At 45.5% G+C, this 12,835-nt stretch overlaps 1 protein-coding gene across 1 annotated transcript; it reads left to right on the top strand.

Annotated features, from left to right (window-relative positions):
- The first annotated feature begins 1,096 nt into the window (after window positions 1-1,096).
- CBX7 (chromobox homolog 7) lies at window positions 1,097-8,999 on the top strand. The gene is made up of 5 exons (XM_009875933.1): window positions 1,097-1,136; window positions 5,120-5,185; window positions 5,687-5,753; window positions 6,330-6,669; window positions 8,743-8,999. Exons 4-5 carry the CDS (start codon window positions 6,342-6,344, stop codon window positions 8,889-8,891), a joined length of 477 nt encoding a protein of 158 aa, XP_009874235.1. The 5' UTR covers window positions 1,097-1,136; window positions 5,120-5,185; window positions 5,687-5,753; window positions 6,330-6,341; the 3' UTR covers window positions 8,892-8,999.
- The last annotated feature ends 3,836 nt before the right edge of the window (window positions 9,000-12,835 follow it).

The following is a 12,835-nucleotide window of genomic DNA, read 5'->3' as shown; positions in this document are numbered from 1 at the left end:
TGTCTCCGCGGACGGGAGACAGCCTGGGCCGTGGGGAGCATCTTACTGCTTGGGGGTGTTCAGTTCCTGCAAAATCAGCGCTGGTTGGCAAGAAAGCGGACAGCCCAAATCAAGGGAGGGTTTGGAAGGGTTTGGCAGCCAGCTTGGCAACTCGGTTTCCCCAACAGTCAAAACGATGTCTGTCCCCATGGGGTGTTGTGAGGATTATCCCATAGGCGTGCAAGTGTAGAGACCCTGTAGTGGGAAGTTCATTATAGGACAGTGGTTTAAAACCCTGGGAAGCTGGTGAGCCCCCCCGTGAGGAAAACAAAAAAGGTTCCCTGGCTTGAGTACCCAAGTGCTTTGCTTGCTGTGGTGTTGTGTCAAAGTGTCTGTGAGGGGGGACCGTCCTGCAGGCACAAAGGCCTGTGCCGTGATTTGCAAAGAACTTAAAAAGCCCCTCAGTGTAATATTAAGGATTTTAATAGATGTGCACATCACTGAGGAAGCCCTTGCACATGTTTTCCAATCACCATGCTTTTTTTTCTTTTTTTTTCCTCCTTAAATCTTGTACATAGATTGAACAAATAATGGATAACTGAACTTCAGCTGTGAGCTGCTGTTTCCTTGGGTTGAAAGGCTGAGTGACTGTGATGGATGTGTTTGAGTAAAGTGTATACCAGCTTGAAGGAAACATGGCAAAGAGATGCTTCATAGGTTCTGAAATACTATATTTCTTCTCTCTGCTTAAGAAAAATTCCTCTGACACTTGCTTCTGGAATACATCTCCCTCTCCCATTTATTCATGCTGACTTCATGTAGGATTCCTGTAAATGCAGGAATGGTTGCAGTCTTGCTTTCCAGTTGGCTTTTGGGGTTCTGCCTGCTAGGTATCATCCTAGGTATCATCCCAAACTCATGGTAGATCAAGCATGCTTAAATACGCTGTTGTGCCCGTTGAATGAGGAAGTGGCTTTGTTTTGAAAAATAAAGTGATGGGAAATGAGCTTTTCAGCTGCAGAGTTTAGTCTTGTTGATCAGTTGCATCTCTTCCTGTAGACCATATTTGGTTGCAGAGTTCACCTATTTTCTTCTTCCATTTTCTGCCTTTAGGGTAAAGTAGAATACCTGGTGAAGTGGAAAGGATGGCCCCCAAAGTAAGTTGTGTTCTTACTTGTCTTTTCCTTTAATATTCGGTAATAGCTTACACTGTATCTCTGCAACTGAGCATCTCATTCTTAGTGGGTAACCTCTTGTGCCTCATTCTAAAAACGATAACAAAAGCCAAGAGCCGCAAACCAAAACTAAATCTATTTCCAGACTGGCAGCTGAGGGATACAAACTGTGTGCTAGTCTATTCTGACTGGTTTTTGCTACCGCTAAAATATTCCATTGAGATGCTTTCTAGATACAAATGTTTTTAAATTCATTATGAGTTCAACAGGGAACCCTGATTCTTCTGAACTTGGAACGGCTCCTGCTTTTCTGAGTCAGCACCAAGAGGACCCCACTTTATTTTTAGAGCTGTATGCAGTCTTTCAGAGTAGAAAACAAGGTGCTGGTCTGGTTGTGTTGTCCTATTGCTTCGCCTCTGAAATGGGCAATGTTTCAGATTTATTGATTGCAGCAAAATGCAGGTGATCTTTGTCCCTTGAAAATTACTGGCATGCTTTCATTTCCTTGTTCAAAACTTTCTGTTATTTTGAATGCCTTTTCTGCTTTCATTTTGGTTGCTGTGTTGCAAAAAGGGAGGAAAAAAACAACACTTTTTGCAGTGTTGCTGTGCACTGTTTACAGATACTTACTTCTCTTATTAAAACGCAGCTGCCTCTGAAGAAGAGTGATTGCTCTGTGCCTAAACAGTCTGTAAAATGCTTTGAGATTAAAAGGGTTAGGCAACTGGAGGATACTACTATGTGAGCTAGCAGTCTAGTAGAACAGCCTCCTAGCCATCCCATATGGGGCCCTGTCTTTGCTTTCCTGTTTGTAGTTCTGTGTGTGTACATACACAATGTGCGTGGGTACAACTACATTACACAGCACCATGTGTTGCTAAGCGAAGGGGGCTACTTTTGTGGGTTTATCCCCGCAGTCGCAAAGCAGGACCCACTGAAACGGTCCTGACAGTTGCACCTGGTGTTCAAGAAGCTGAAGTGTGTTCCTGCATGCCTAATCCTTGTGCTTGTAGGGCATGTAGCTGCTTCCCTTCCCCGGTGGTGGTGGGATGGGGTGACTGTATTCTTGACTGTAAGTTCTGCTATCTGCACTCGTTGAGCACCAGTTACCATATAGTGTGGGTCAGTTCTTGGATTGCTTCAGCCTTCTAAGTAGCCAAGCCTAATTTAACCACTGGTAGAGGTTGGGAAATGTATTTGTACTCTGTGAGGTACCATCCCCTTTTGGCCAGAATACTGGTGTTTATCCCATTCTCCTTTCAAAAAATGCATTGAGGTCCTTCTCTTATAAAGTCACTTGCCAAGAAGGTGGGCCGAGGCAAAGCGTAAAGTTTCCTTGGACAGAGCAGCCCTTATTCTTGCTGCTGCCTTCCTTTGCCCTGCACCTTGGAACTCTGGGGAGGGTGACAGAAGTCTCTTTGGAGAATTAAAAGCACAGCCTTTTCCTTAGGAACCAAGATGTAAGGTGTCCTTTTGATGCTGTGAGATGTCCAAACACCTTCCCTCCTAGCCCACCTTCAAAATCTGAAAAGCAATGATTTCCCCACCCCCTCTATTTTAACTGTTCACTCAGTGGTTTGAGTGGCTTAAAATCAAGATGCTTTTCACAATGAAGTCACTGCTAGCAGTCTCTGTTCCTTGTTTCTAAACATACATATGCCTGTGATGGCATGTAGCACCACAAGCTGTTTGCATCTTTGTCTTCCAACATCCTCTGTCTCCTCATCCCACGTTGTGTTTCTCTTCATTCCCCTCCCCAACCTTGTCGTATTGCTCTTTGTAATCTCTGTAGCAGTTATCCCAACATTCCCACTGGAGATTTCATGGAAGGAAGTAAGGATATTTCAGTAGTTTGCTGCTGTCCCATGTAATTGATATTTTTCTGTTTCTTCTTCTTTTCAATGAAAAAAATCTTGTTAATGCGGTGCACCTCAGATTTCTGGATTGTACTGCTGGAGTCAGGGAATGGAGGAGCTACAATCTCATTCTAGCTACAAGCTTGTTTACAACTTGTGTTGGAGTTAAGAGGGGAGGGGGAAGAGGAGGAGTAGAGGGAGGGGGAAGGAAGATCATATGATCTATGTTTTCCAGAGTGCCTGCTCTCTGCAGTTTTGCTGCAGCCTGGGCTGTGTGTAGCTGTATATATAGCTCTGCGTGCACGCGCGTGCGGCAAACTGAACCATGTTTTTTTTTTTTTTTATATGCAGTGTTTTGCCACTGCAGCGAAGCCAGAAACTGAGCTGCAGAGAAAAAGGCAACGCCCACCAGTTTGAGTTTTTTTAAAAAGCAAATTCTCTTTTTTCTCCTGCCCGTGAAAAGCAATCTGGTGTCTTTCTTCCCCCATTGCGTTATTATTTTTCTTAAATTTGTAGAATGAGTGCCAGAATCCCTACAGCTGGGAGGAAACCTTCCTCCGTTTAAACAGCATCTTGGCTTTGACAGCCCACAGTCAGGTTGCTGTAGGAGGCTTGAGCAAAGGCTAGAGGGAGGGATCAGCTGGTTATGAAGACATGTCTATTCTTAACTCTCTGATGTACAGTGCACCTTGGGTATCTGAATTTTGCATTTTTGTTTCTCCCTTTTATAAAACAATTGTACTTTCATTTCTAGACCCGTTTTACAGGGATGCTCCTATGTTTCAGTACCTTTCTTCTGTTTAATACAGATATGAAAGTGAAAAGCATTCCCAAACCACCTCCCCTGTGTACATATATGCATGTGTCACGTGCCCCTCGTGCAGGCTGTGCTTCACCCAAAAATGTAAACATCCTAAAACGCTTTCCTGCTCTTTATAGGCACTGATACAAATGCACCCTTGCCCATGTGCATGTGGCCCCTCTCTGGCCCTCCTCCCTGGGAGCTGGGAGGGACTCTGACTCCAGGCCCTGGACCTCAAGTTCCAGGAAACTTAATGGTCTGAGGCACTTGGGGTTTCAGACTTGCCTTTAAGGTTGTGTGGCAGAGACAGGCCAACCACCTTTTCTGGGCAAACATGACCACTTAGCAAACATGCCACGAGGACCACCTTGTGATCCTTTTGCCTTCCACAATGGGAGTTTTTGGCTGCTTCTCCACAGTATTAAGCATAGCTACGTCCTTTGGGCACGGGTTTTGACATTGCCTGCTGATTGTGTTCAGTCCTTTCTTGAGCATCTAACTCTTGTCATAGCTGTCTGGCAATCGAGGAGGAAGATGAGGCAGTGAGTGACACTGTTCACAGGCTGCTTTCAGAGCATCAAGATCATTTTGAACAGTTTTAGTAGTCCTGACCACAATGCAGATGAATTCCTCCTGTGCTGGTACAGGAATCCCTATGACCTCTCTTAGATAGAAATAAGCTGCAGGGGGAGTTGAGCGAGAGGAGGAATAGTTGGAAAGTCACCATCAACTTGCCTCAGGGCCCAGGTCTAAACATGTTTGGTTGAATAGCTTCAGTGGAGAAAAATTAAACTCTTCTTAAATTAATACTTTCAGCTCCAGTGATTAGAGGTAATTAATAATGCAGGTGAGAAAGCATACTTACTCTTCGAGGACTCTAAATTAAGAAAGACCTATTTTTCAGAAAGCTGTATCAGATCACGTCCTATTGTTCCATGGGTTTTGTTGGATTTTAGGGAATGTTGCAGATGAGACCTGTTTAGGCATTGACTTAAAATCGATTTGCGAGTGTCTGCACAGGCTTTGCAAACAGTGTCGAAGGGGCCCTGGGGAGGAAAGTCTTCCCTGTTTTCCTACAAAGAGCTGCTTAACGCTCATCCCTGCCTGTTTTGGGAGGGGGAGGTGTTGTCTACGGGAACTTGGGGAGGGAACGGCTGGGATTCCTTAGAGCTCTCGCAATGTTGTGGCAGGCCCCACCGACCCTTGTGAAGACAGTATCCAGGGCCACAGCACGCTGGTAGCAGGCCTGCAGAGAGTCTGATTCATTAAAGTATTGTTTACTTTATATTCCTTATGTTTTTCTTCAGATACAGCACATGGGAGCCAGAGGATCATATCTTGGACCCTCGCCTGCTAGTGGCTTATGAAGAAAAGTAAGGGCGCATATTCTTTCTTTCCCTGGACACAGGAAAAGGAAATAGTGTCTTTATTTCATAGTGTGCAAAAAGTGCCCCTTTGTCAATCAAAGATGAGATACATCTTGATCTCTGATTAGTGCTTGATCTATGTACCCTGATGTTGCCTGAGGCAGAGAAGACAGGGTTAAAGCAACTTTGTTTGGTACCGTTCAGGAAATGAGGCCAAGAACAAGCAGTCAGCCTAAGGTTTAAATTGAGTCCAGGGCTGGACTGGAGTGATGTGAGGTGGTGAGTTTCTCTAACCCATCCTTGATCAGCTGAGTCAGAGAAATTCCGTTATTGCAAGGCTTTCACTCCTACAAGGAGCAATTCTGAGATGTTTTCCAAACCCACATTGGCAACCATTGGGTTTTAATGAAGGAAATGTGGGAGCTGTGCTGCAAAAGGTAGAAGTCCTGACTAGGTTTTGTGCTGTGGTATTTAGTACTTGGTTTGATTTGTGTTCTTCTTTTACAGGGAAGAGAGAGACCGTGCATCAGGGTACAGGAAAAGAGGCCCCAAACCAAAACGCCTCCTGCTGCAGGTAGCCTCTTGCTTTTCTGTGTATTTCTGACTTGTTAGCTGCTGCACTCCTCCTCTGTTCACGGGGAGATGGAAACTGTCCAGTTGCTGTTGCATGGACAAAATTGGAGGTAACAAGCTAGCACAACAATGTGAAATCAGGGGATAGGCAGATAGTTTTAACCTATTAGCTGAAGAGACAGCTAACCGGTCTTCAAAAAAGCAAAGCAAAACAGCTAGAAACTAACAGCAGCTCTTGCTGTCTGGGCTAGGGTGGTTGCAGGTTACTTGGTTTGCGTCCTCTTCTAATTTCATGTTGGGCTTGGAGTTTCCATCATGTTAAAGGTAGCCACAAGCTGGAGAGTTCCAGTACTCTTTGACTGTTGCCGAGCAAAGCAGCCAATCCTAGGAAGCACATACTAGGAAGAGCTGAGATAGCAGTTGAAGAGGTGAGAGCAAGAATGCTGTAGAAGCAGCACAACATATCCTAGCTCATCGATATGTTCAGGGACTGAACAATTTCCTGGCTCCCAAGTGGGAGCCCTGACTGTGTTATCCGATTTCTGCTCTCACCCTTGCTGCGTTGATGTCTTGGCAGCGGCTGTATGGCATGGACTTGAGGAGTGCCCACAAGGGAAAGGAGAAACTCTGTTTCTCTCTTGCACGGAGGTTTGGAGGAGGAGACAGTAGCCTGCCAGGGGCCAAGCCAGGGCAGGCAGAGTTCTCAGAGAAGACTGGGGGAACGGTCCTGCCATTCTCTCTCCGGAAGCAACGCAAAAACCAGAAGTACCTGCGACTGTCGAGGAAGAAGTTCCCCCGCATGGCAAGCTTGGAGAGCCGAAACTGCAGGCATGAGTTCTTCCTCAATGATGCAGTGAGCCTAGAGGCCAGGCAGGGCCCTGAGGACTGGGAGGCCATGGAGCACACCAGCAAAGAAGGTAAGGCCAGAAACCCCTTGGCTGTAAATTTCTGGGGCATGTGAAGGATGTTCTGACATGCTTCTTCCTTGCTTGCCTCATCCTGGGATTATGGTTTAGGTCAGGTCCTCAGAGCAGCTGTCACTGGCTCACATTGTGGCCCTGTGGTCTGCAAGTTCCCTTCTTGTTTGGATGAATAGTACAGATTAACCTGCTTTTTTTGGTGCTGTTGCCTCTCTGTAGTCTAATATCAGTGATGCCTCTCTCAGCATTTGAAAACGTGCAGAACATACTGCAAGTTAGTCCTCCCTCACAGCTTCCTCCCAGCACAGGTGACACACAATGTGATAGTCATGAACTCTGCCTCTGTCCACATACCCACACATGTTCAGGCTGCTGCTCTGCTAAAAGGAGCTTGGCTGGCAGTGGACAAGTTGGGACACCAGCACTCCTCCCACAGTGCTGCTCTGAGGAGCATACAGAAAGGCCGCTAAGAACCCATAGTGCATCCCTCTGCCGCCTCCTTCCCTTTCCTCTCCACACCCCACATTCTCTGAAGTGTCTTGCCGTAGAGCTATGTGACAGGGAGATGAGAGAGATGATGGTAACTCCTGCCTCATCTCACTGACTAGACAGCATGAATGTAGGCACAGGACACGTCCAAGCACATTTGGCATTTTGGGGAGGGATACCAGCATCTTGTGCAGGAGGGCTGTGGGATGTGTGTTGCTCTGAGTTACCAGGGAAACTCTATCCCTGCATTATTAGAGCTTCTGAAGGCGTAGCTTTCCTGAGGAGTGGAAAACTGGTGTTTGTGATGCTTGTAGTAGCTAAAGAAATCCTGTTACTCCTCACTAGGAGTAGCTGGTAGCCATGCTGGATTAGGCAGGATTTGGGGAAGAGGTCTGTATTTTAGGAATCAACACTACCCCCTCCTTTCTGAGAGGGACTCGAACAGTGACCAAAATCCAGGGAGTCACCAGTGGGGCAGTGCAGAGGAACCTAGTGTTGCATCCTGGCAATGGACAAATATGTCGTGGGGCTGTTCCCCCCAAGAAGCACTGGGCTCTTAAAGCACTTGGAGATAGAAGAGTGAACGGAACTACAGAAATGTAAAACTGGCTTTGTTCTCCTGTTGAAACATGGCCCGAATGGAATTCTGGTTATCGTTAAGGCAGATTGGACTCTTTCTGAGGTGGAAATAGGCACCCAGGTGTCTGAGACAGAGGCCAGGAAATACAGTCCTAAGGGGCCCTCATTCCTTGGCCAGGCTGGGACAACAAAGTATATAGTACAGGTGTAGCGACAGAGTGAGGGTATGTTTTTCATCATCTCTCTGTGTGTTTTTGTGGCTATCTCTGGGGGTTGGAGAAAAGTGAGGCTTTGGGTGGCAGAGGGACTGATAACTATTCTTACAGTGAGAAAGCACAGGGATGCTTGGGTTTCTTGGGTGGAGCTATCTGGGAGCAAAGAAAAGATATAAGAAAGGGAGAGCAGCCTCTCCATGAAGCACTAGATCGATGGATTTTAGAGATAATCGCACCCAGGCTGCGTTGCGGGTGCAGCACAAGGAAGACCTTCCATTTTGGATCCCTTTGACTTGTGTTAGGAGTATCTGAAGAGCATGTGTAAGAGTTTGTGATATTTTGACTTTTCAGCAGGGTAGAGCATTTACAAGCAGGTGAGCTCTCACCCGGATGAGTGTACTTTGCTGACGCAGAACTAAATTAGGGGCTAAGATGGAGTGAGAGGTATAAGGGAATGGTGGATGACTAGGTGAGCTGGCTGGTATTAGAGGGTCTTTTGACCTCTATGTAGGCTGCTCCAATGCTGGTGTGTGTCTGGATGCCTTCATTACTATTTTCTTTTCCCATTATATCCTGCAGTGATCCTCCATTTTTCCTTAGCCTCTGAGGGTAGGGCTTGCCCATGCTCTTTCTTGCCTTCTATGTGCAGACTCAGTACAGGCTGATTTCACCCAGATTTGTCAAAAAGGAGGTCCCTTTTTCCATCTTTCCCTTCCTGCTCTTCTTCCTTCTCCCTCACCCTCTCTCTCTCTCACTAACATGCTCTTTTCTGCCTCTCCTTCTGCAGCAGATGTAGATGGCAGCCTCCCTTGGATTCCCACTGTGCCCCCCAGCGAAGTGACAGTGACAGACATCACGGCAAACTCCATTACCGTCACTTTCAGAGAAGCACAAGTGGCTGAGGGCTTCTTCCGAGACCGGAGTGCGCAGTTCTGAATCTCCATTTTCAGTGCTCCCTAAAGCCAGTGCTTTTAAGGTGGGGCTAGGGGAGGGTTATTTTATCCCTTAAGAAAAAAAATCCAAAATGTCTCCTCTTAAAATGTTTACAGAGACTTTTTTTTTTCTTTCTCCTTTTTCCCCTTTCAGATACGCAAAAAAGGGTAGTGTAGGAGATGTGTGTTTGTCATTGCTTTGTCCATCTGAAAAACTGACAGCCCTTTCCCTGGCAAAGAATCCCCTCCTAGATGTGAAAGCAGTGAGCTGAACAATTCGCCTTTTATCCTGTTAAGTGGCAGCAGCTGCATTTGTGGGGAGAGGGCATGTGGAGGTGGAAAGAGAGCTGGATCTCTAGCCTGCCGCCTTGTTCTGCCATTGATATCCCTTGGATAAAGAGATTTCTCCATGCATTGCTCTTCCCACCTTCCTCCTCCCTCTCTTCCTGCAGCAGTGAGAGGTGATGGATCCGACCCGTGTAGATAACTCCCTCCTGTTAAGACTTTCTCTCCAGTGCTGTTTTCCCTGTGGCCTGCTGTCAGGACTTCAGAACCGTATTTCCCTGTCTGTGGTAAGTCAGTCTTTGCAGCTTGGGTCCTTACGGACAGCAAAGGTTTCTCCCTTTGGTTGTTAATCACGCGGAAAGACTGGAACGCATCTCTGAAATCTAGATTGGCAACGTAAATTCAATTTGCCCTCATTAAAAGCTCAGAAACCCAGCGCAGTCAAGACATACCATTCTGTATATGCTAAATAGGATTTCCAGGCTCGGCTCTGCTGTGTGAGGAATGCGTTATGGAAAGTGGGGTGTTCTTACCGTTTGCCAAATTTAGTATTAGTAACAAATGCTGCCTTGAGTCTGTGGTAATAAGTTGAAAACTGACTCCCCTCCCCTGGGAGGAGGGGCTAATAGGACAACCAAAGCATTGCCTGGCACTGCAAAGGCATCCAAGATACTGGCGCAGACCCAGGACATAGGAATTGGACAGAACTGGGCTAGAAATGGACCTTGATTAGCAGCAAATTCTCTGCTCTTGGATCCCATTGAGAGATCCAAGGTAAACAACGTGGGGAAGGCATGTATTAGATTTGAGGAGGGGAAAAAAATTCTTAGCAATGAGAATATTTGGATTGTGCTGCCAGAGTAATATTCTTCCGTGACTCCAGTCTCCTCACAGTATCTGTGATCCTGTACTACTTTAGTGATGGGAACTTCCCCTTGGAAGGCTTAAAGATCTTTGCCAAGGAAAGGGGTCTGCATTTTAATAGACCCTGCCTGATCTTGCACTTAAAAATGCCTTGTGCTGGACTGCCTGTGACACTTCGAGGTTTTTGACGAATCGCTGTATCTTGAGTTGGTAGTTTAGCATAGCATCTGTTCTTGCACATGCATGTTCTCTTCCATATTTTTAAAAAAGCAAATTTTATTTAATTTTTTTATGACAGACCTTTTCCTATGGAAAGCAAGAAAAGTAAGTTAGAGTCTAAGGTGGGAATTGCAGGACAGAGTGCTGCAGGGTAACACTGGCTGTCACGATTACTGTCCTTAAATCCTGTTTCCTCTCCCCACCCAAAGCATCTCTTATCTGCTGTTTTTGTTCTAAATGAAGCTACAAGCCTTCTGACCTCAGAGGTAAAGACGTGTGGAACTCCTCAATGTGTTCCTCTGAAGGGCTTGACTGCTGGCCTGCAGAATTTGGGAGCCCTGGGGCTTCTGGTCGTCCAAACTTTGCAAAGTTCTTGGACCTTCCCTGTGGTTTTTATTAAATGCAGGTTTTACCTCAGATGGGATCTGGCAGCTCAATGTAGTCTTAGGATTTCCCCTTCCATCTCAGAGCTGTTTGAGCAGGCCTGTCTCCCACCATGTCGCAGCAGTTTTAGGACCGCCGGGAAGATCTTGAATTTCTGGACTAACCTTTTGTCTCTCGAAGAAGTGACACGGGAGTTTTATTATGAAGAAATGTGAGAGGGTGAGAAGTGGAAGCTGAGGGGGAGAATTACATAGTGGGAGGAAGAGTGAGTGGGAAAGAAGCTTTCAATAGCTAGCAAGGACAAATTGATGAGGTAAGCATGCAGACTCAGGATGCTTGTTGAGCGTGGGTGTCCAGAGCGAGGCTTCTGTGTCTGGAGTTGCACCCTCTTTTGCAGGATGTGGGGTCAGACAGTGTTGTCATCATCACCCCCATACACCCCCTCTTCCCGACACTTGCAAAATGTGCTGAATACCCGCATCACACTTTTGCTGTGACTGCCACATGGCTGCGTCCACTCTTGAGCATTGTAGCAGGTCAGGTAGTTAGGTTGCAGAAGTGTAATATTTTAGCTTATTTTTTAAAAAGTCTTGAACTCCAGCTCATCCTGCTACATCTTGATGGCATTTATAGAATCTGCTTTCTTTATTCTAAGGAAGCTACTGCTGCCTTTGCCCTGTCTTCATCTCAGTGTACAAATACACCAAAAAAGCTTCCTGTTTACTAAGGTTCCTGGTTTTGGCTGACATAGGAGGCAATACCAGTCCTGGGGCAGGAAAGAGCTTGTCCTAATAAACTGTATTTCAGTCCTCTGCTTTTGTCTCCACTCGCCAGCTGAGACTTCTTAATGTTTTATTTTGGCATTTCTCTTGAAATGTCTTTTCTTCCTCTTGCAGTGGAGTTTTCAAAGACCCGTAGTGGTCTTTCAAAGAGGATCCACCCACAGCTTCTTTTCTTAATCATTTTTTTGGATCAGATTAGCTTAGGTTCTGCTGGTGACTAATCATCTTGCTACACGAAATGTCGAACAAAGTACCTGGCTACCATGCTACTTTATGTACAGGTCAATGAGGAGTTAACCCTTATCGGGTTAAGACACAACAAGTTGCATGTGCGTGGGTTTGGTTAGTGTGTGTGAGGCGTGAGGAGGAGTTTGCGGCAGGAAACTAAGCAATTTTACTGTGTTGAGGTGGAATTTATATTTTTTTTTACATTCATGAATCCTTGCTTATCTTAAAGATCTTTTTGAGATGATTTTTTAAAATCTTTTTAAAATGTGGCTCTGCTCCATATTGTCTGGTGACATATTTTTGTGAATTTCCTTGGTAGAGCTGGTCTTCAGGGACTTGAAAATTAGTTTTATTCCACTTTTGAAGTTGTGGAGATGTGGGGGAGTTTTACTTGTGATGGCAAGAGAGGTTGTCTGGGTTTACTTGCCTCTTCTCCGTAATACCATCCATCCGCCAGTTCAGCCCAAAATCTGAAAATTGGATTGGGACCTCTTGGGCTAACATATCATGAAAATCAGATGCTGTGCTTGGAGCTTCGTTAAGCATTCCGTTTGATTAGAAGAGCCAGAATAGCATCCAGCTGAAGCTGAGTTTAATAATTCTATTTGAAGCACAGGCTGAGAATAGAACTGGGCTAACTCTCCCATACCTCATTTGGCTCCATGGCTGTAAACAAGAAAAACAAACTTCAGCCGGTGGAAATTACTGAACTCTGCGCAAGAAAAAAACTCCTTGAGGAACTGTTCTGAGTCGTTCTTAGAGCTATTTCCATGTGGGAATTTACCAGCCATGTTTGGGGGACAGTTTTTATTTCATAGATCTTCTCAAAGCAAACTCACTGTATATATGACAGAACTGAGGGGCTTCGGGAGATTGAAAAACCTTTATTTTTAACCCTGTGTTTAAGGGAAAAAAAAAAAAAAGAAAAAAAAACCTGCCTCTGTTCCTAGATGGTTATAAACTAGATGTTTTTGCTCTGATATATAAGTGATGCCTTGGAACAGCAAGTTTTAACACATAAATAGTGGCATTAAATAGCCTCGTAGCTCCTGCATGCTCCTTATCGTCTTGCATTTGCTTGGAGGCCCTTCTGCTTGTGAAGACAGACCAAGGTAGTTTTTCTTTTCAAGCAAGGCCAGGATATTACTGCAAGAACATCCAAACGCAGTTCCATTTGCCAAAATAA

Source organism: Apaloderma vittatum, unplaced genomic scaffold (genome assembly GCF_000703405.1).
Source record: "Apaloderma vittatum isolate BGI_N311 unplaced genomic scaffold, ASM70340v1 Scaffold28270, whole genome shotgun sequence".
NCBI lineage: Eukaryota > Metazoa > Chordata > Aves > Trogoniformes > Trogonidae > Apaloderma > Apaloderma vittatum.
This window is presented reverse-complemented; position numbering and strand designations above follow the sequence as displayed.